Consider the following 21687-nt stretch of genomic DNA (forward strand, 5'->3'; position numbering starts at 1 on the left):
CTTGATTCTTAAGTTGCCCTTTGTGTACTCAGGAGTTGGACTCTAAAATCCTCATGGGACACTGCCAACTCAGGATAATGTATGACTGTTTTACTCTAGCTACAGCTATGCCAGCTGACATAGATTACTGTTCTCAGCTTCTTGCCCCCATGCTTTGCCACGAGCTACCTTCCCCTGGCAGGAGGTTGGAACTAGATAATCTTTAAGATATCCTTTCAACCCAAACCATTCCTTAATTCTATTCTTCCTACCTCAAACTGTTTGCTGGGGTACTTACATGATTATTACATAACCCTTTTAAGAATCTGATTGATGTATACACCTCAAATAGTAGATTATTAACTCATTTTGTCTGAAGCATGGGGAGCAATGACACGAGGAACTCAGTTGGGAAATTTCTGCAGGGAAGTGGTAGCAAACACCAGAGAGTTTACATCTCTCCATGAGGCAGTTTGTTTTCTACCCATGTCAAAGAAAATTCTTGCCATCACATTTAAGTACCTTAAAGGCTTCTTCCACCGTGCTTACTGCTCTAGTATTAATTTCTGAAAACCAATCTACTCATTTTATTGCAATTTACTGTGCTAATCTCCTCTGGAAAGGTGAAAGGAACCATACACCTTCAGTTGCAACCTTTATTTTCTTGTCCAGTTCATACGGCAATGCACATCGCTTATTAAAGCATTATTTGAATCCATCTCTAGAAGCAAGTACACAGATTATGTCCTACTTACATATTTAATACTGCATTTACAATTTTAAAGTTACCATAAATTTGACCTTTAGAGGTCCCTTCCACCTCTAAAGACTCTACGATACTATTGATGCCCTGTCTCTGGACTTTCAAGAAGAGGCTGGCTCAGGCCCTGGGCAACCTGATTTAGCTGTGGTGACCCTGTTGATTGGAGGGGAGCTGGACTACATGACCTTTAAAGTTGCCTTCCAACTCTAAGCTTTCTATGATTCTATAAAGAGTGTTTACATGACAAGATAATAAATACCTTGGATTACAGTTCAGAGTGTACCGAAAAAGCCCAAACAAATGGACACAACAAACATAGCACTGCACTAGAATCACAATCTCTAGGTTGGAAAAGACCTTCAGAATCATCAGCCTGACCTACTGAGTCTCATCACTGAACTGTGTCCCTTAGTGTCACATTTCCACATCTCTTAAACAACTCCAGGGCTTAGGATTGCTTCTTGATTCTTCCTGATATTCTATCTAAAACTCTTCTGGTGCAACTTGAGGCCACTTCCACATGTCTTATCACCTGTCACCTGAGAAAAGAGACTGATACCCTCCTCTCTGCAGTCTTCTTTCAGGTAGATGTAGAGAGCAATGAGGTCTCCCTTTAGCCTCCTCTTCTCCAAAAGTTATGATAAATGAAAATATTAAACATCTATAACTTACTGAAGCACGAGCAACAGATATTTAATACTGGCCTATAATAAAATCATAATATATTTTGTATATACTTATACCAGAATTAATTGTGTTTCCTTTCTGGAAGGAAACACAATTGACTGCTTGCTTAATAATGTGAAAGAGAGTTTAGAAGCCTAATTCCATGCCAATTATCAGGCATGCTCTGGAAGATACAGCATGCCTTACTCCTGAAATGATCCAAGGGTAAAAATTCCACAGTTCATTCTATGGTTCTATGAAAATATACTTCATTCTAAAAACAAAGAGAGACTACTGAGGAATGCACAGTCCCCATATTCTGTCCTATAAGAGTACAGAGAAAAGAAGTATGTTGTTGATTTATCCATTTAGGTGTCTATATAGCACCATTCTCAAGAGCATCTGGATTCATGGAGTGAGAAATGCAAAAATGGCTCTGGGCAGCCTGCTCTGGTGCTTGGTGAGCCTGTGCAGAGCAGGGGGTTGGCTGAAACTAGATGATCATTGTGGTCCTTTTCAACCCAGGCCATTCTATGATTCTAAGAAACCAATTACTGAGTTATATGAAAACCAAGTTTTCCTTCACCTGAATGTTTATACTGCTTAATCCACAGTTCTCTATGAAGAGGCATAACTTACAGCATCAGACCTTTTAAAATATTGCCGACTGTCTTCAAGCAGCTTAGTGCAAAGATAACTTGTTTGTGTGTCTCAATTCTGTACCATTTTTTCTGTTTTCTTTTTGCCATTTCTTCCCATTAGCAGACAATTCTATCACCACTTAAGGTGTGAAGCTGTGTTTAGTAACCATCAATATAAAAGCAGAGAGGCTGCAGCTTATTACCATATTACTCGTATCACTTGTGTCTATGATAACAGTTTTAGGAGATGCTACCTTCTGCTATTTAGTAACAGAAAGCATGGTAACTAGCACAATAATTTCAAACTACTTAATCAAAAGGAGGAACAGAAGAAACATATAATAACTCAAACGCATCATACCTGTTTGAATTCAGAGTCTTTTCCCACCATGACCTGAAGGCAGTAAATAACCGGATCGCCCTTCATGGGCTGCAGAGCCTCCCACGTGATTTCACAGGTGTGATCGTTCATTCTCTCTATCCTTGGTGCTGAAGGAAACCACAAAGCAACAGCTTCACTCTGCTTGCTGTCACTTAACATTACATTCTCATGCTTTGTAAAGGTCTGTACTTTACGTGTGATTTTTGACTTAGAAAAAGAAGAGACTCAGATTAAAATGTATTCCTCCAACACTTCCTGGAACAGAGTAACAATACTTTGGTCTCTTGCTAGCTAAGGTATCCTATGACAGAATACACTAAAACTTGGTGAGTGTAAATGCTTGTCTTATTCAAGAAAATTAGGTGCTATGCCTAACGATATTTTACTATTAGAATTAGAATTATCAGAATCTAGTAATTATCCTAATATACATAGGAGAAAGAACTTTCACATCAAATTACTTAAGCAGCCTGGCCACTCTCTCTCCTGGTAAGCAAGGATTTCTTGTATCAAAGAATGCATAAACTCTTTTGGTTTTGGAGCAAACGCTTTAGGCTTTAGGTAATTACCTTAAAAAAAGCATTACTTTACTATCCCTACCTGCACTTTGAAAACTGCTTAGCACTCCACATACTCCAAGAGTAATATAATACTACCACCACCAACTTGCCATCTCTTTCAACACTTCCCATGCTTCCCACAACATTCACTGCCTCAAAAACAAACAAACAAAGAAACAAAGTAGCAGCATCTTTACCTTTCAAGGCAGCTGGAACAGATTTGGGAGTAGTGAAAATATATTCTTGCGAAAGGGGACCTTCACCAGCTTCATTACATGCCTGAATACAAAATTTGTATGATGTTGACTCACTGAGTCTTTGTACTTTGTATGTATGACATGGTCCTCTGTACAAGGATACAAACCTGAAAATGGAAAGGGTGGCTTAGAGTAAATAGAGAGCCAGAGTACTGTCTTGTAATTTATTCCTATAATTTCCCACAATCTAATGAAAAACCAGAAATACTTAACTATTAAACAATGAACTCATTTTCAGGAGTAGGCTTTTGTTTCTCGTGAAACTGAAACAAAATCTCTTTCCAACATAGAATACCGTACACTTCCTCTTGACAAAAATGAACCTAAGCATTTTCAGACACCCTTCTGCACTTGAAATGGGAAAGGACAGTAGTCCTCTCCCTCCCAACAATGCATACTTTCCTTTTTTGAGAAGTCACTTAAATTTGAAAATCAGGCCGACCAGCTTTTAGCTATTTGTGCCTTTGCAGCTCTCCCTTACTACACTTAAGAAAGGATCACAGATCCGACAGCTCTTGTACATCACTGTTAGATGTAGGTAAATGCTGATGCTCAAATGTGAGTGGAGGCCTGAACGTCGTTTGTGTGCGTACCATGTACCATTCTGATAGCTCCTGAAGACTGGCCGCTTCCCTTCTTGTTGTAATTCTGACAAAGACTGATCTCAGCAGCTCAAATTCTATTTTCAGTTTTGGCATTCCCAAAACACAGCAGAGATTGATTTTATGTTTACAAAGCAGTGTACTGTTTACAGCAGAGAATGAAGAATCTACCTCTTTCAACATCGATTAGATAAAATTTACAGGACTAATTAGACTAAATACTTCAATAAAACACTAAAAAAAAAAAGTGAGAAAAGAGAGGAGTATACCAGTACAAAGCATCTCATTAGACTCTTACTATTGAACTGTAAATAAAAAAGCTATGAAGTTTTTCATCTTGTGCTTTGCAGCACTAAACACTACAGAGCTTCTGCCTTGCCAGATGAGAAGACCTCCTACTGCCCTTGCAAATTAAGCCAAGCAAAAGGAATTTTGCCCTTTGATACTATGTCCAAGCACCAGACCACGATGAAACAGCAGATTAAGGCAATGCCAAAACTAACCTTCCATTCTTATCCTCCATTTGAAGGTGGTACAGAATGGAGTCAGTTAACGCTTTTGCAGTTCCTTCTCCCCACTTCAGCTTGAGAGTCTGAGAACTGTGTGCAACACACTCCAGGCGAGGAGGATCCGGGGGGAGAGGCTTTGTTTTCAGTTTTATGGTGTGGCTGAAAGGTCCTGCTCCAAGGCTGTTAAGGGCTTGAATTCGGATTCTAGTATTCGAAAAGAAAGTACAAATGAACTTGAAATTAGATTTAAAAAACTAACCGGTTATATCCACCAGTTGTGATCAAGAGAGAATAATGGTATCGTACAGGCAGTACTTTCTATGGTGAAGAATTTTTTTCAGTATTGTGCTCTTATAAACTCTCACGAAAATGCAGGAGTGTCACTCTCCTTGATAAATTCTAAGGGAGTTGAGCTGATTCAAAATTAAACGCATTCGTGTATTTGCATCATAAGCATTAGGGCAAAAATGCAAAAGTTACTCAAGAATGGTTCATCTTTCTGACCCTGCAAGGCCTTGTAGCAAAATTTTTGATGGCCAAGCACTATAGAATTTGTATTTCTCACCCTGGAGAGATGAGAGGACAAAAAACAACCAGCAAACAAACACCCCCAAAATATACAAATCCATAGCTTTGGCTATTTCATCAGCTGACTTTGAGAATGACTACAGGAAAGTTTTAAGCACAGAGCTGGCTCATGTGAAAATAAGGGGACAGTGTCCAGCTCCTTCTCTTGCAAAAGGCTGTTTTCACTGCTAAAGTATCTCCAGGTGCACGCAGACATTTTGGGTCTGCCTGAAATGGGAAAGGAGTCAATGAGAAGTTGAAGGTCACATGGCAGAGGGCTTTGTAGAACTTGACATTCAGGGATAATTTTTATTTTTCAGGGAATTCAACAGAAAACAATGATGGCCAAGAAATTTGTTTCCAAAAAGAAAAAACAGAAAACAGAAAAAAAAAAAAACCAAAAAAAAATGAGCCAATCTACAGATCTCACAGGTAGCCATAGATAGCAATGTTTGCCTAATCTCATTTTTCAAAGACTAAGGTTCACATGTCTGAAATAGTATCTAGGTAACTGGAAAAAAGTAATCACAGTCATTCCATTCTAAAACAATCAACCACACAATTTCAAAACACTGGAACAGAAACGTGTGTGCAAGTTTATGAATAAGTATCTCTCCTTCTCTACAGTAACATTTAACATTATGTTAATTTATTATAGCACAGAACTAAGGACTACATGCAGCTTTTATTTGGACAGAGATGACAATCCAGGATATATTCTGTAACAGCACTTTTGTGGGTAGAAGTGCAGAAGTGTCTCTACAAGAAGCTTCTCAGTTTTCAGTTCGTTGATATGGAGAGCAACAGCTCTTTGTTTGCCAGCATTACTACTAAATAATTATGAGGCAAGAGAAAAGATTTTTGTCTTGCATATAGCATTAAAAAGAAAGAAAGCCAAATCTTTCAGGTTACAGAACTATACTGAAACCAGTGTGAGCTTAAATTCTAACTTCAGTGAGACTGATATTCTCCTTTAGGTTTGAACATAGAAGATGTGTGTTTGTAGCAAGAATGTAGAGTGCCTTTAGGATCTCTACATTTCTATTTTTCAGTAACTCTTATGTCAAACATAAGGGACAATTCTGGTAACTGAAATTGTTCAATTAAATTTTAAATTGACTGATAGATTTCCAAACCAATGTTCTTAATGCTGACTGTCACCCAAATACATGGTATTTCTGCAGAAATGACATTGCAAGATGTGATGAGCTGTTATTAGATCAGACAATCCAGTCAAAGACTGGATATGGTCCTTCCTTGAATGCACTTTAGCTTGACAAACAGATTAGAAGCTATCTCTCTATAGAGCAAGCTATCCAAAAATGGTTATGAATCTGGACCTGCAATCTGAATTCAATTAAACTGATGCATTAAGAGATGCATCAAATCTACCACAATAAACAAATTAAAATAAATTGTTCTAGAAACAAAATAAAACCAACATAGCTCATCTATTTATGAAGATCATAATTACAGAGCTTCCTTTTACTCCAGGGTTATCTACTAATGCCTCTCAGAGTAAAGGTAGAGAACAAATAAATAAATGGAAACAAAGAATTTGCTGCTGTGGAATATACGTTAAGACTTTTGAGTAGCTTTGCATAGCATACCTGTAGGTTGTATCTGGCTGTAAGCCATCTATAAAATAGCTCAGAACCTTCCCAACAGTTATTGGCTGCTTATCTCCAAAGTCTATGCTGTAACCAATGATCTCAGACCCATGGTCACAAGGTTTTTCCCAACTTAAAGCAAGGCATGTGGAAGGATAATAGTGTGGACTTTCCACTTCATCTTCACTTAGTCCCCGAAGACAAGTCACAACTGCAGGCACAGAGGCTGGAGTCATGCATGCCACTACTTCACTGAAAGGGCCTGCACCCGCAACGTTCACTGCCTGCAAATGCAAAGCAGACCACGTTTTTATGGCAGAGACAATTCCTGTTTCCAGATTCCACTAGCAAAAGTTTTACATCTTTACCTGAACCCTGCAATAGTATATAGTAGCAGGCAAAAGTCCTTTCATTTCACAGTTGAGGCCAGGCCCACAATAAGAGATCTGCATGCATCCTTCCATACCACCCCATTCCAGTCGGTATTCTGTGACATCAGCTCCATTACTCCCTGGAACCTTTAAAATGGATACAAGTAGTTAGAAGTTGAAGTCACTGACTGAAAATGAATAAATAAATAATCAGACTCCAAACTTTCTACATCTCTTAGTTTTTTTTAGGTTTGTTCCTCTAAAGCAACAGGATCGTCGGCAACAGTGAGGCAGAGACCTCTAAGCTCCACGGGAATGTTACCCTTCCCCTTTATTTCCTAGTTTTTATTTTAATACAATACAAATAAATCTGATTGCATTACTGGCCTTGAGTCATCCATACTTTAAAAACACTATTTACTATTGCAGACCACTTTGTACAAAGTAATTGTGATTTAGTTGCTTAAATACAGAGATGACCTAGCCTGTACAATTTAGCTTAGGAACCACAAAAGCCAATGGCAAGAGATGGTCTTCTTGGGAGGGTTATGGAAGGTACAGGAATTTTTGCAGACTGGGTCTATACTGCAGGGAGAACAACACGCAAAGGCATGCTGCTGCTCATGTCTTCATCTTGCAGAACAAAGGACTCCTCCTCTGAAGCACATCATGGCTCTCCTGAATGGAAACCAGGCTATAACAGAGTGGGAAGCTGAAAATTGTGCACTGCCTTTTTCCAAGACAGTGTTGCAAAGCAGCTGGGATAGACAGCTATACAACACCACAGACCTGGACTGAAATGCCTCCTCCAGTAGCTTGTTTTTCCTCACTGCCTACTGCAAACTTAGCCTCCCTATTTTTGGGGAGTTTTAATACTACCTCAGAAACAGTCATCTGAAATGCAGTTCCAATCAGTCTCAACTAAGATATGACATTACAGAAAGGTATCAGCAGTCAACAAATTAATTAAGAAAAAAAAAAGGTCAAAAACACCTTACCACAGATAAAAAAAAATATCTTAGATCATCAGGAGAACTGAAGGAGAATGATGCTGCTGTTTTGGACTAAATATTCCAAGAAAGCAATCATATCAAGCCAACTGTTCCAGGACGTCTTCTGCTTTCCCCTTCTTTTGAAAGAGGAACATTCCCTACTTTCAGCATTATGCATGTGAAGATAAGTGACTCCACACAAACAGAATTTCAAAGGATAACATTTGATGTGATTGATAGACCCCCTTTCAAGTATTTGATATGCTGAAGGGTTCAGCTGCCAGAGAATTTCAGCAAGCAGGATCTGATACAGACCTCATTAAGTTCAACTAAGGCAAAGGTAAATTCAAATTCCTAGATAGAGCTGTACTGGGGCTGAGGAGCAAGCTTACCAAAAAAGAACTTGGAGTCCTGGTATGAAAGCTGAACAGGAGTCAGCAGTGTGTGCCTGATGAAGGCTAACTACATACTAGCAGAATTAGCAGAAGAGTATCAAGAAAGCTGAGAAGAATATGATTCCCTTCTGTTTGGTACCCGTGGGGGCTCCATCTCTAGTACTCTGTCCAGTTGTGGGCCCCCCAGAACAGAACAGACACTGACATAGTGGAAAAAGCCTGGCAGATGGCCATCAAAAGGGAGGGCACTGAAATGAGTATTTGATACTAAGAGGAGTTGGCTAGGGGGAAACTGTTACCTTAAGCTACATACTGGGAGGGTACAAAAAAGACACTGCCAAATTCTTCTTGGAGATACTCAGCAGCAGGACAATAGGCAAATGTCACACCTTGTAGTAAAGGACATTTTGACTGGACTTGAAGGAAAAAAATCTGCAGCATGACAGTTTGCCCAGAAATAGTTTTGTGAGACTGCAGAACCTTCAAACTTGGAGATATGTAAAATGTGGCTGGACAAGGCTCTGAGAAACCCAATCTAAATGTGAACTTAGCTGTGATTTTGAGGAGAGAGTACAGTCCTGCGTTAATCATTCTGGGATTCTATAAAGCAGATATCTAAGATTGGCCAAACTATTTCTACCTGGGAGATTTTAAAGAGATTTCTTTAGATTTCTTCATCTTGTGGGTGAGTAAGGAGGGCCCCCTTGGGACATACCCAGCAGGAAGCATGAACAGTGCATTCTGGGTAAAACAAGTTTAATCTTCTGTACGGTTCTGTAACCCACATGATTGTCTCCACCTCAAGCCATTGAAGAGCTCTGTTTAAACAGCGTTCTCAGAGAGAATCCTCCTTTTTATCAGCCTTATTTTTTTCTCTTTTACATTTTTTTAAATCAGACATCTAAATACTATGGGTTTCTAGGAAGTCTGAAAGGCTTTTGCTATGTTACTACTGATGCAATTACATAAAATTAAATCAACTTATGAAAACAACAAATGTACAACAATCCATGGATGTATCTGCTCTGAGGAAACAATTACATTAAAGAAAAAGAATTAATAAGAGCCTGCATAAGTCAAATCTAGTGCAGTAGTTGTGGCAAAACTTAAATAAAAGAAGAAAGTAAGACCTCAGGTATCTGTGGGGTTCTAACTTACAGCTGTCATACCATGGTATGATGGATTACTTCTAAGTTTTTACCTACCAAGCTCTGTGTACCCAAGTAAGTACGTTTAAAAATATGATTAAAGTCTAAAGCTTTTAAGGTTGAACTTAAAAATGCAGAAGACATTCACATATACAGCATTGCATTCTTACCTCCCAGGACACCTGGGCACATGCGGCAGATCTGCACGTCACCTGGGGGGGCCTGCACTGATCTGGTGGTCCAGGTGCTGTAGTAATTTCACATTTTTCCGAGTAAGGTCCGAACTATTAAAAAGGGAATTGATATAACTAACTGATAAACACAAAATTACTGCTTTGTAAACAGTTTGTCACAGCACAACTGTGTAAGAGCAGCCTGAAAGTTTGTACTGTTCACTTGCAAAATAAATCTTTGTGGACTGTGGACTGAGGATTTATTTCGGTATCTGACTATTCTCCAAAATAGCTGCAAGACTTGTCTCTACAGCAAATAAGTTCACTTCAAACTCTCAAGCAGAAGGATTTGAAAGCACTTTCCTCTTTTGAAGCTATGTGTTTGCTACACCATAACAGAACACAATTTGTAACTGCCTATTTGTATGTAACTACAAGAAAGAAAAAGGATTCCAGAAATGCTCCATCTATAAACTGCTCTTTAGGGGATTTAAAATTAAGGTCAGTGCATTAAAGCTTTAAGCTGCAGACCTCTCCACAAACAGCGTCAACTGGCGATGATAGTTTTTATGAAGCAAATGCTATCAAACAAATGCAAGCAGCCCTGCCTCGGTCTTTAAATAAGGACTTTGGATACATAAGCAGATAATGCTTGTACTACAGCAACAATTGATTTAAACCCATTTAATAACTCAACAACAAAAAAATAGCCTTGCATCTGATAAAACATGACTCAGAAGTTAAGCTAAATATTAAAAAACCCAGAATATGCTTATTATCATGTTCTGGAACAGCAACATACAGTAATAAAGGACAATCAGCTTACAGAGCTGAATACAGAAAACAGTTCACTACCTCATTTCACATAAGAATATTCAAGTCACAAAAATGCTTTGATGAAATACTTAGCATTTCCTAACCTTTTCCCAATGCTATGATTCAGGTATAAGACATAATTTAGCTGTTTTCCCTTCCTTTAAAAATCCCTTTGTTCTAAACTGATGTTTAACTGTTCCCACACAGCAATAAGCTCTGTGTACCAAACGAATCTACATTAAGAAATCCTCATTTTGAAGCGACTTTAAAACTGATTCCTACAAAAGAGAAGATGCTTAATAGCAATTGTACTCTCCTGAATCAATTTCATTTCAGATTGCCTCCTTACCCCAGCCTTGTTAGCTGCTCGCAGTCTGAAGTTGTACATCCTCCCTGGAAGAAGGCTGCCTACCGTGCATTCAACATCAGAGCCTTGGTAAACCTCTCTGTGTTCATCAGTTTCTGTCTGAAACATTTCCAGACCATAGCAGCTAATGGGTGAGCCGCCATCTACCTGAGGTGGTCCTGAAAATAAGAAAGCAAACCTTACTTAATTTTAACACACAACATATTTCGATCCCTCAGTACCCTCAGGAATGGTTGTAATAGAATTACCCCAGCGCAGCTGAATTTCTCTTGCTCTTGGTCTACCCTGTAGCCGAGGAGGTTGGCATGGACCAGGAACCACTGCTGGTGTCTGCACCAGTAAAGAATCAGATGCCTAGGAAGGGGAGAGATTAATGAAGACACCTGCGCCAAAACAAGCACCATCAGTTACGTTATAAGTAAAAGCACATTCTTGAGTTCTTCCATTTCTTGAACCATATCCTCAAATACACAAAAATACTTAGTTGACCTAGTATGTATGAATTGTAATACTTATTTAAAACCTGCTACAGCGATTACACAATATACAAAGTTAACTTTTGCCTTTGAGTCACTGTTATACAAGGGGCTACAGTAATAATAATGAAGAAGTCTCATTACGAAGCTAGTATAGGACCCTGAACTATGAATTGATATGTCAAGCCATTCTCTTTTCCATTAAACTGCAGTTTAACAGTTTCTAAAACCTCACTCCAAGAGCTGCACACTTCTGTCTGTGCAAGAGCCCCTTAGAAAGCCAAGTGGGCAGAAATGTCAAACAGAACTGATTAAGAAATTGAGATTTCAACTTTTTCACTACTTAGTAATACTTACTGTGTAAGTATTTGAAGTGTGCCAGAAAGTACATAGCAACATGCAACAGATGGCACTGTCTATTCTGGATGCAGAAAGGAATGAGTCAGCTGTGGTGAGGGGTTATTAGCTTCAGTGTGATACAGAACAAATATGCCTATTTCTGGACTGTAGGTGATAAGCCTTTTAGTTTACAACAGAGATGCAACTTAGAGTCTTTTTTCACAGCTGCTCTTTACGTATGTTCCAGTAGGAGCGCATTAGAAAAATCTGCTGCCTTTCAGTTTCTTTGAAATGTATTATTTCACTGAGCAACAGATGCTAGATAAAAAGTAGAATGTTTCACAGAAAAGTTTTCATTACATCTTTGTTTACTGTTTTTCTGTCTATTTCTGACACTTCCAAAAAGTACTGCAACTTTCTGAAAGCTACCTCCATCTGGGAGGTTCTTGGGTATTTATTCTAAAATGTATTGATTCAAAAAAGGAAGGAGGTTGGCAGATTGAAAATCTCCATGGAAAATCTCCATAGGTACCTTGTGGGTTGGTGACTGGAAAATACACTGCCTTTCTCCTTCCCCTGTATGGCAGGAACAAAAGCACCACAGCTGCATCAGCACTGAAGAAATCTCAATTTATTCTCAAGACAAGGTGGCTGTGGGCAGGACTGTTCTTTGCAGGACACTTCTATATGGAAGAATTTCCTATAGCCTAACTCAGCTGCTCAGAGTACTACACTGATCACACGGAAAGCATTAAATTTAGTCTGATGCCTTGGGTTAGGACTTGGGAAAAGTCATTTTCAATTTACTAACGTTGCACAGGGAAAGACATAGTATTTTTTCTGTAAACAAGTAAAATCACATAAAGCAAAATACACCATCAGAAGAGAATATCTGTATGTATTTCTTAAAGAAGTAGGCAGAAACTTGAACCACTCTGCACCAGTACTGGGATTTCTTGGAGATTCTGATAGTGCTTTTGTTAGGCACTTCTGTACAATTATTCCTCTGACAGTATTTATGAACTGTTGGATTATGATTTGTATTAAAAAACACATCAGCTAGTATTACCATGCTCTGCCCTCCTTCCCCAATGCAATACACACGTAAGCGATAGGAACAACCAGGATTTAATCGATCACACAAATGCTCCCTTGCAGCTCCGCTGTATATTGTGTCCCACTTGTTTCCTGAAAGGTAAAGAATAAGTGTGCAATGAACCAAGGTGTAATTTACCACACTCCAATATCCTAGACTCACCAAATGAACGTCTGCTTATGTGTTTATGAAAAAAGTAATATTAAAGGCTTGCTTTGCATGCCTTGGGAAAAGGTCTAATTGTTTCAGTTTCCTATACAAACTTGTGTAGAGCTGCAAAGTCAAACATCTTCCTTATTTGCTATTTACATTAAAAATAAGAGAGCATTTACTTTAAAAAAGTTAATTATTACTGGGTCGGCAACCATATCTAAACATCATAACCAATAAAAATAGAAAAGCAACACTTTCCAAGGAAAAGATCTTTTAATTACATCACGTATATCCACTCTGCATATTGTCACTACAGCTTAAAATTGATAAAGCTCATTTCTGTGTTTCTGAATGGCTCAGCATCATCTGGAACACTTGATTTCATTCTTTTCTCTTCAGACAGATTCTTGAATGAGAACCTCTTTGGCATTCTTCCTGTCTCTCTCTGAAACATTACTCTGCTAACCTGGAGCCTTTAAATTAAACCTACAACAATTCACCCCATCACAGAGGACCACGAATGAAATGTAATGCACAGCTCACTGCATCTGCATGAAAGGCTTAGGCAAACTGTTCCAGAAGTGACTGAATGTGGACATGCAACACAGTACGGAAGTGTTGCTGAATACAATAAAAGGTTTAGATTTTCAAACAATTTAGTTGGGTACTTTTATGCCCAATTAAGAAACGTGCATGACGGAACATAAAAGCAAACAGTAGAAAAACTTCTTCTCTGAAGGAGTGGTCAGGTGCTGGAATGGGCTGCCCAGGGAGGTGGTGAAGTCACTGTCCCTGGAGGTGTTCAAGGAACGTTTAGACGTTGTACTGAGGGACATGGTTTAGTGAGAAATGTTGGTGATGGGTGGGTGGTTGGACTGGATGATCTTGGAAGACTTTTCCAACCTTGGTGATTCCATGATTCTATGAAAAAAATTACAATAAGGGTAGTGAAGCACTGGCACAGGATGCCCAGAGAGGAGGTGGATGCCCACCCAAGGTCAGGCTGAACGGGGCTCTGAGCACCTGATTGAGCTGCACGTGTCGCTGTTGATGGATTGTGGGAAAGCTGGTCCAGATGGCCCTTAAGGGCCTCTTCAAACTCAAACAATTCTGCAATTCTGATTCTAAAAACTTTTTCCAGCTACATCAGTGTTCCATCAGTGTAGCGGCAGTGAATGGAACACCGGTGATTCAATCACACATCCAGCAAGGCTAAGTGGCCCTTTCTTGCCCTTTAAACATCTGAAATACGTCATTTGATTTCCAAAACAGAACACGCTCATTTGATAGGTTAAACAGAGCAGCACTTTTGACTCAGTTTTACTGCATTTTCTTTCTAATCCTGAGAAAGAAAACTTCCTGTGTACAAGTATCAACATCCTTGTTTTTAAAATTCCAGACTCTTGCAATAATATCTGCTATCACATTACGTATTTTACCCTTTCCTCAATTTACAACTAAAGGTGTGCATACAAAACAGATCACAGCTGAATGCCAACACATGACTCCTAGTTCTTACCATTAGAGCCCTCAGAGATTTCCACAACGTATGTATTTATTGCTGCTCCTCCAGTGTCTTTTGGCGCATCTGTGAAAAAAGCAACATTCCAACTAAGCAGGTGAACTCAAATTGCTTTGTAGCTCTTGGGGAAAATTTGAAAAAGGCAAAACGGTCGCCCAACAGGAAATGAATGCTTTTTTCACCCAGTCGGCCACAGCATCCTGCATCCTAGTTCAGACAGCTGCAAATCATTCAACTCCTCCACTACCCTAAGCTGCCAAATCATAACCCCGCTGTCATCCACAGATGATGTGTGATGAGTGAATTAGGCAGCTGGATGCCACAGCAAACATTTCATTTAGGCTGAAGTCCTGCGGAAGGCTGCCTGATTACGGTTTCAGGGTCATTGATCCTAATGGCACTGTAATATGGACTGCAGATTGGAAAAAGATTCATATTTACAAGTCAGAATATATCGAAATGTTTGGAGGAAAACATGCAAAAAACCTAAATATTCTGAGAGAGAACAGAAGTCAGGAGTTCTGTGCTGAACACCTGAACTTTTAATATAGCAACAGAAATCAAGTTCACTATCCTCCTTAGGACAATATGCAAGAAAAACATAGGAAACTACAGAATTATCTTTGGCATAATCCTACTACTCTTTCTCAGAGCTGACTTAGGGAACAGTAAAATTAAAATACTGTGGGAAAGCAACATTTTTGCCAAATATAGAGGCAGCTTCAATACAGAAGGGCACTGCTGCTATAACATTACATTATGTATATGATAGATGAAAGGATGTTGGCTCTGAGGCAAGCATTACATATCACATCATACTTGCTAAACAAAATAAGATTTATTATATGGCACATAACACTTCTTTGGTTGAAAGACAGCAGTTAATTTACTCCAAATGGAAAATGAAGCATTCATATTAATTATCACTCATGAAAAAAAAAAAAAGAGTACTATAGAACCATTAAAAAATAGATATTTTTAGACAGTTTTCTTTTTACAAATTAGATATTCCTAATACAATAGGATTTTACTTTCACAAATTAGATATTTCTATTTCTAACAACTTCAAACGTTCTACAAGGTAAGAAATGAAATTGCAATAACTAAGACCTTCGATCACTTGGTTTTCTGTTACAGAAAAATATCACAGCACTGCTTCACCTTTTCCTATTTCATTGCATAAAGGTAACAAAACTCACCCTAAGGAAAGTCTCAAAAGATCCCTAATGAAAATAAAAATAAAAAAATTAAAAAAAAATCAAGCATTTTACAGACAGAAGTTAAGCCTGGGCCCTTTTTTTTGAGTAAAAAACCTGACAATTTCATAGCATCTACTTATTAAACCAGAGCAACATTAACTTCTTAGTACGCTGATCCATTACTCTTCCAATAATCACTCTATTACTCTGCCACCACAGGCATTTTTTACCTGTATTTTCCTCTTAGTTGACTGAAGCTCTTTACAGTTGACTGAAATGTTACTGAAGTGAAACCTGGCCTTCTGTGTATGAACATTCACAAAATAAAGAGAACAAACTATAAACAGAGCCGGACAACATTCTTACCCCAGACTATTTTAAAACTTTGTGCGTGGATTTTTCCCTTCACTGAGGGTTTTGAAGGTGCTCCAGGTTTGTCTGGGCAAGTAGTATAGTCTACTGTCTCACTTGGACTGCTTTTCCCTTCTGAATTATAGGCAATGACCTGTAAATATACAAAAATTATTATAACCACAGAACAAATATACCAGTATGCTCTTCAGTGTTAATGGTAAGAACAAATTAACTTATATGTATGAGTAGACAGCTAGCTGATATGCCATCAGGAGGAATGAATCTATTATGTACCTTCATTTCATGATTTTTCATTAGTCCTGCAGTTAGTCAACCACTATGCTGAAATTAAAAATGCCTGTGAACTGCTAGAAAGAAAAAGAATCTTTAAAAGCAAACAACCAACCAACCAAACAAAAAAACCAACCTACCAAAAACTAGTAATGGTGAAGTTGGAACAAACAAGCCAAACAAAAAAAAAATTAATAACCTGCCATATCCTCCAAATTTCAAATGCTGGTGTATAAATTTAGGTTTGTACTCAAGGCATTAAACCAGCCCGACTGTAAAAGGTAGTTCAGATATGCAGCTCTCAGTGGTGCTAATGGAACCTGCAGGTGCTCAAACTGCTTTAATTCAAGTGAAGGATTTGAAAGCTTGTTTTTTTAAAACTAAGAGACTCAGGAATTAGTCAGGTCTAAGAGCTACTCCCTTTCTCATTACAGTTCTGCAGGACCATGGGATCCTATTCAGAGAAAGGCAGCAGTGCACCCTGGCAGCAGTGAAGGTAGACTGTTTCATGGCCTGCCTCAGCAAGCCTTTCACTAGCAGAGCAAGGGATGTGATTTTGCCACTTTGTCCAGCATCATTTAGGCCAAATCTAGAACATTCTTCCCAGTTTTGGTACTCCCAGTTCAAGAGACACTGAGAAATTGGAGAGTGCAGAAGAGAGCCAGCATGATGATTACAGAACTGGAGAATAGGAGGAAAAACTGAGGAGCCTGAGTTTACTCTGCCTAGTAAACGTAAGTTTCAGTGAGGGGAATCTAATAACTGCCTTCCAAAACAGAAGAAGCAGTTAAAGAAAATAGGAAAACACTCTTTTGGCAAGGATATGTGATGACAGGACAAAAGAGCATGGGCACAAAAGTGTCAAAGAAAATTCTGTCTGGATATAAAAAAAGAAATTAATCACCAGGAGTGCAGGCTGCTCAGCAAAGAAGAAAAATCTCCCTTGCTGGAAATACTGAAGTCTCAGGTCAACAGAGATAGAACAAGGTTAAAAAGCTTGACTGAAAGTCCTGCTCTCTAGACAAATTGTTGCCAGATCATCACCAAAGGCCTCTTCCAACCTGGACTGGTCTGTGATTCTAAGAAAACAAACTGCTGCTATTCTTTACTGCGTAGTTGTGCAGTTAATTTATCATGTATTCCAATTTGTTCCTAGCAAAAATCTAAGCAACCTAAATATATACATATACATTTTTTGCTTTTATATTTATTTAACAATTAAATAGAATCCAAATGATAGGAGTGATGTCACTACAGCTTGAGAAGAGGAAATGTGAGCTAACCTGCTTCTTAGACATTCTCCTCATAGAGTTTACAAGATTAACAATCATCTGTTTGTTTTGCTGCCTTACAAATGAAGTTACAAAGACAGTTGGTATTTACATATCGTAATAAGGTTTCCAATGGTTACAAAGTTTCTTTCAAAAGCCTTAAGGAATATTACTACTAATTAAGTCTTTCTCCTGTATAATAAAAATTAAAGACCTGATTAGCGCACAATTTGTTTCTCCTTTATGCCCTATGAAAGTGAGCAGACTTCTGGTAACAGTTCTGTTATGAAAACCGTAGTATAAATGTTGGTTCTTTATTTTAATGACAAACTTGGGATGCTGAAGTTAACCACGTGCTTACTAATAATGTATGCCATTAACATACAGGGCTACTTTCAAAGGAAAACCATATTGCTTTTCAGTTTAAATACATGTATAACCTGAACAGTGGCACCATCTTAAAAATATACTGTAAAATTTAAGTCACATAAGCATTAAATTATGGATATGTACCATAAGATGAATGCCTACTGCAATCTTTTCCACTTCTGAAAAAGTCTGAAGGCATTCAAGGCCAGGCTGGATGTTGCTCTGGGAGCCTTGCCTAGTGCTTGGCAACCCTGCACATAGCAGGGGGGTTGAAATGAAATGATCTTTGTGGTCCTTTTCAACCCAGGCCATTCTATGATTCTATGAAGTAGTAATATTCAGAACTGTAAAATACTTGCTGTAATTTCAAAAGGAGTACTTAAAGTATTAGACTCAAAACAAACACAGCAAGTGCCGGATTTCTCCCTCTCACATTGGTAAAAGATGCTGTTCTAAAGCAGCTCCAATTCTTGCTTATGAAATAGTCATTCAGATGTATGCAAGAAAACAACTATGGACATTTTTTTTCCTTAATAGACTGGAGACCATTCTGATTCTGCTTCATACTATGGGACACACATTAGCTTTGCTCCAAAAGCCATGCAACTGTTCAAGTGTGACTTGATCGATCCTGAACTAGCAAGTTAAGACCTTCAAAACGTAGGAATGGACTCAGCATCACAGTAATATGAGTGATTTACTCACTTGGGTTCAATCACTGCATAGCACTGATACATTAAAAAAAAAAAAAATCAAAGTTGCTCCTTATCCTAAGAGTTTGGGATGTTTTCTATCTAGCAAAGAACTAAGTAATAGTATCTGTGTGACAGAGAAGCCAAAAAGCAACCAAAAAGCTCTGCAGCTGTTACAAACGTGGAGTAATGAGCAAGAATGACACATTTCAAGATGCCTGCAATGGTGCTATGCCCTTTCAGAGGTTCATAAACTTCTACAGAAATGACCAATAAAGCAATGAGATGATAGTTTTAGGAGAGAGACTGGTTTCCCTTCAAATTTAGTTTCCCTTAAGTCAACAAGTCAAACTCGAGTTCCAAGAGACCCAAACAGCCAGAGGAAGCCATCCAAAACCCACATATGTGAAAAATCTTACCCTAAACTTGTATTTCGTACTACGCCTCAAATTCTTCACTGTGTAGGTAAGATCGTCGCCATCGTATTTTGGCTTGAAACCATATCCCTGCAGAATCAAAGGGGATTACTTGAAACATTACGTCTGTCAACCAGATTCTATAATATCGTTCATATAAATAAATTACTGCATCTTAGAGTGTAATTGTTTTATGTTTCTCTGACAAAGTAATTAAGTGTAACATCATTGTGTAAACACAAGATATTTTATTTCTACCACGTGTATGTGCTGTATATGAAAGCAAAGTATAAAAATAAGGGTGGGGTGAGGGAGGAAATGAATTAATCGTTCTCCAATTCTGAAGAGGAGAAAAGAAAAAGAAAAGTGCAGTGTGTCAGAAGAAATTACACCTAACATTTTCCAGCGGTAGAACGAAGGTGCTTATGCTGAAATAACGTCTAAAGGGACTGCACTTCATCATGCAATTACTTTGACCCATTCGTACAGAGCTGAACTTTCACGAGCAAAATTACAAAGTTAAAAGTAGTCCATTATTCTGCAGGATCGGGATTTAATACTAATGACAATTACTGCTGCAATGGAAAGGAGAAAGCTACGTGAGGCGGTCGCTGCAATGACAACTCTTTAGTTTCATTTCAGAAAACACAGTTCCCTGTAGAATATTCTAGCAAAAATAATCACTGTTGCACTTCAATACAATGATGTATCAAACACACACTATAGTCTCTTTCTTAAACTGAGAGAAAATACTTTAAACTTACTGAGTTCTCATCCTCCATCTCTAGTATATATGAAATTCCTTCATCTGACGGTGTTCCTGAGGGTTTTGTCCACTGTAGGGATAACCAAGTAACTCCAGCATTAATCAGCAAAGGACTTGCTGGTGTAGTTGGGGCAGTGCCTGAGGTATGATACAGGACTTCTTCACTAAAACCACTGTGTATAATAAAACAGACAGCATGTAAAACTAACCAGACACAATAACTGATATCTAGAAAAACATCATTCTTACTAAACACAGCTATGACAGTTTTTTGGATGTGTGCACAACCAGAAATTGGTACATGCAGATGACTCAACTTGCCCAAGAAATCTATTGGTTATAAACAATTTGAACAAGGTTAACATACTCATAATTGAAAGATTCCTGCATGTGACATAATTACAATGTTTTGCTAAGCAAAATGCTCTGCTTTTACTATTGTCATCTCTGTAAAACAGTAGAGCTCTATGCAAAACAGTGTGCTAAAGCCAATGCAAAATAAAAACATGAAAATATAAAAACATATATGGGAAGGCCTCAAACTACTCTTTGCTTCCCAGGCAGCAACCAATGCAAGTTATGTGCTTCAAGTATATTCTGAAGCACCAGTCTCTATAGTGATTCAGAAAATAACAGTATTGTTATTCAGTGTTCAGTTGCTTTAACAGTTGGCAACATGAAAGTAGGATGTACACCAGACAGTCTCTGAACACAGCTTTTAACCTCAGCTGATGACTCTTCGGTAAGTCACAGAAAGAGAGCTAGGGTGAAATGGAGGCATGCAGAAGTCAGTACATGGGTGTATCACACAAACAGGTGACAAAACAAGTTGTTCTCAGCTGGAGTTCATTCAGAAATTTGCTGCTTCTACATCACATCTGAAGAAACACTTGTAGGCTTGAGAGCTTGTCTAATTTTTTTGTAAACCGTATGAAGCAAATGTCAAATATATAACTTTAATCTAAAAGCTACACACCACTGAAGTGAGCATTAAGAAACCCTGAAAACTGAACTCATTGTGTGGCTTGAATAACAGAACCAGTTAAAGACCTTGTGTCTCCAAATGTGACATTCCTAGAAGTCAGAATGCAAAGACACCTTGATGCTACTTTCTCTTTTACTGAAACTATGTTATAATATCACACAGGTTGTAAACTTTGGTCTGCTCTGGATTCTTTCGGGCATTTAAAAAAATGTCTCATAGACAATGCCTTATCAAATATGCTGACAGCATCCAAAACAGACACAAAGTCTGTGTGGGCATGTAGATTGTGAAATACACTGTGAAGCAGGAAATGGAAAAGTGCAAAGGAAGAGAAAGCTTGAAGGCAGGAGGTATAGTATTTTCTTTTTTTCCTTGCCAAAAGTTATGAGGAATTAATTCTCTGAAATGAAAATGATGTGATACTTACCATCTACCCATGGAGAAAAAAGTTCCAGCACTACATAGTTGGGCTAAGAAAGAATGAAGAGAGGCTAGACAGATGCTAAGCCTGTCTCTACTCACAAACAACTACTGAAGCACTTCGCAAGTAGATGCAAGGAAAGAAAAAATCTGAATCACCTTAAAAAGCCTTATCTCTGAAGCACTCTGACATCCATTGGAATCACACAGCAGTAGTGTTTATTTAATGTGTGTGGGTTCTCCTAGAGGATACCTTTACAATCGGAAGGAACTGGGAAACAGGAAGAGAACTTGAGAACCAGACCCTGCTTAACTGTCATCTCACTCCCTGTCTTCTCTTTTGAACAGCTGCACTTAAATCTCATCAAGACAAGTCCAGGAGCAACTCAGAGAACACTTCATTCCAGAAACATTTTCCAGAAGGCAGTAACGTAAGAAAGACTCTGTTGGAGCACTCTGAAAGTCAATTTAGCCCATTATACAGTCCATTGCCAGTGGCCCAAAGCAGGAGCCTAAGGAAAGACGTAAGAACAGATGCTG

The 21687-nt window shown here is 38.4% G+C and overlaps 1 protein-coding gene across 1 annotated transcript in view; it reads right to left on the reverse strand.

Annotated features, from left to right (window-relative positions):
- Positions 1 to 21687, reverse strand: part of FNDC3A (fibronectin type III domain containing 3A) — a gene marked incomplete at both ends in the record, with an annotated part of 96178 nt that overhangs the window by 3797 nt on the left and 70694 nt on the right. Inside the window, 13 exons of the mRNA XM_079540688.1 lie at positions 2411 to 2538; positions 3189 to 3355; positions 4354 to 4563; positions 6537 to 6820; positions 6905 to 7054; positions 9613 to 9726; positions 10781 to 10956; positions 11047 to 11152; positions 12683 to 12801; positions 14382 to 14450; positions 15950 to 16088; positions 18980 to 19066; positions 19741 to 19915. Of these exons, the coding sequence (XP_079396814.1) occupies positions 2411 to 2538; positions 3189 to 3355; positions 4354 to 4563; positions 6537 to 6820; positions 6905 to 7054; positions 9613 to 9726; positions 10781 to 10956; positions 11047 to 11152; positions 12683 to 12801; positions 14382 to 14450; positions 15950 to 16088; positions 18980 to 19066; positions 19741 to 19915 (1924 nt within the window). The remainder of the gene's footprint in view (positions 1 to 2410; positions 2539 to 3188; positions 3356 to 4353; positions 4564 to 6536; positions 6821 to 6904; positions 7055 to 9612; positions 9727 to 10780; positions 10957 to 11046; positions 11153 to 12682; positions 12802 to 14381; positions 14451 to 15949; positions 16089 to 18979; positions 19067 to 19740; positions 19916 to 21687) is intronic.

This window comes from Tetrao urogallus (genome assembly GCF_951394365.1).
Source record: "Tetrao urogallus genome assembly, chromosome: 1".
Classification (NCBI taxonomy): Eukaryota; Metazoa; Chordata; class Aves; order Galliformes; family Phasianidae; genus Tetrao; species Tetrao urogallus.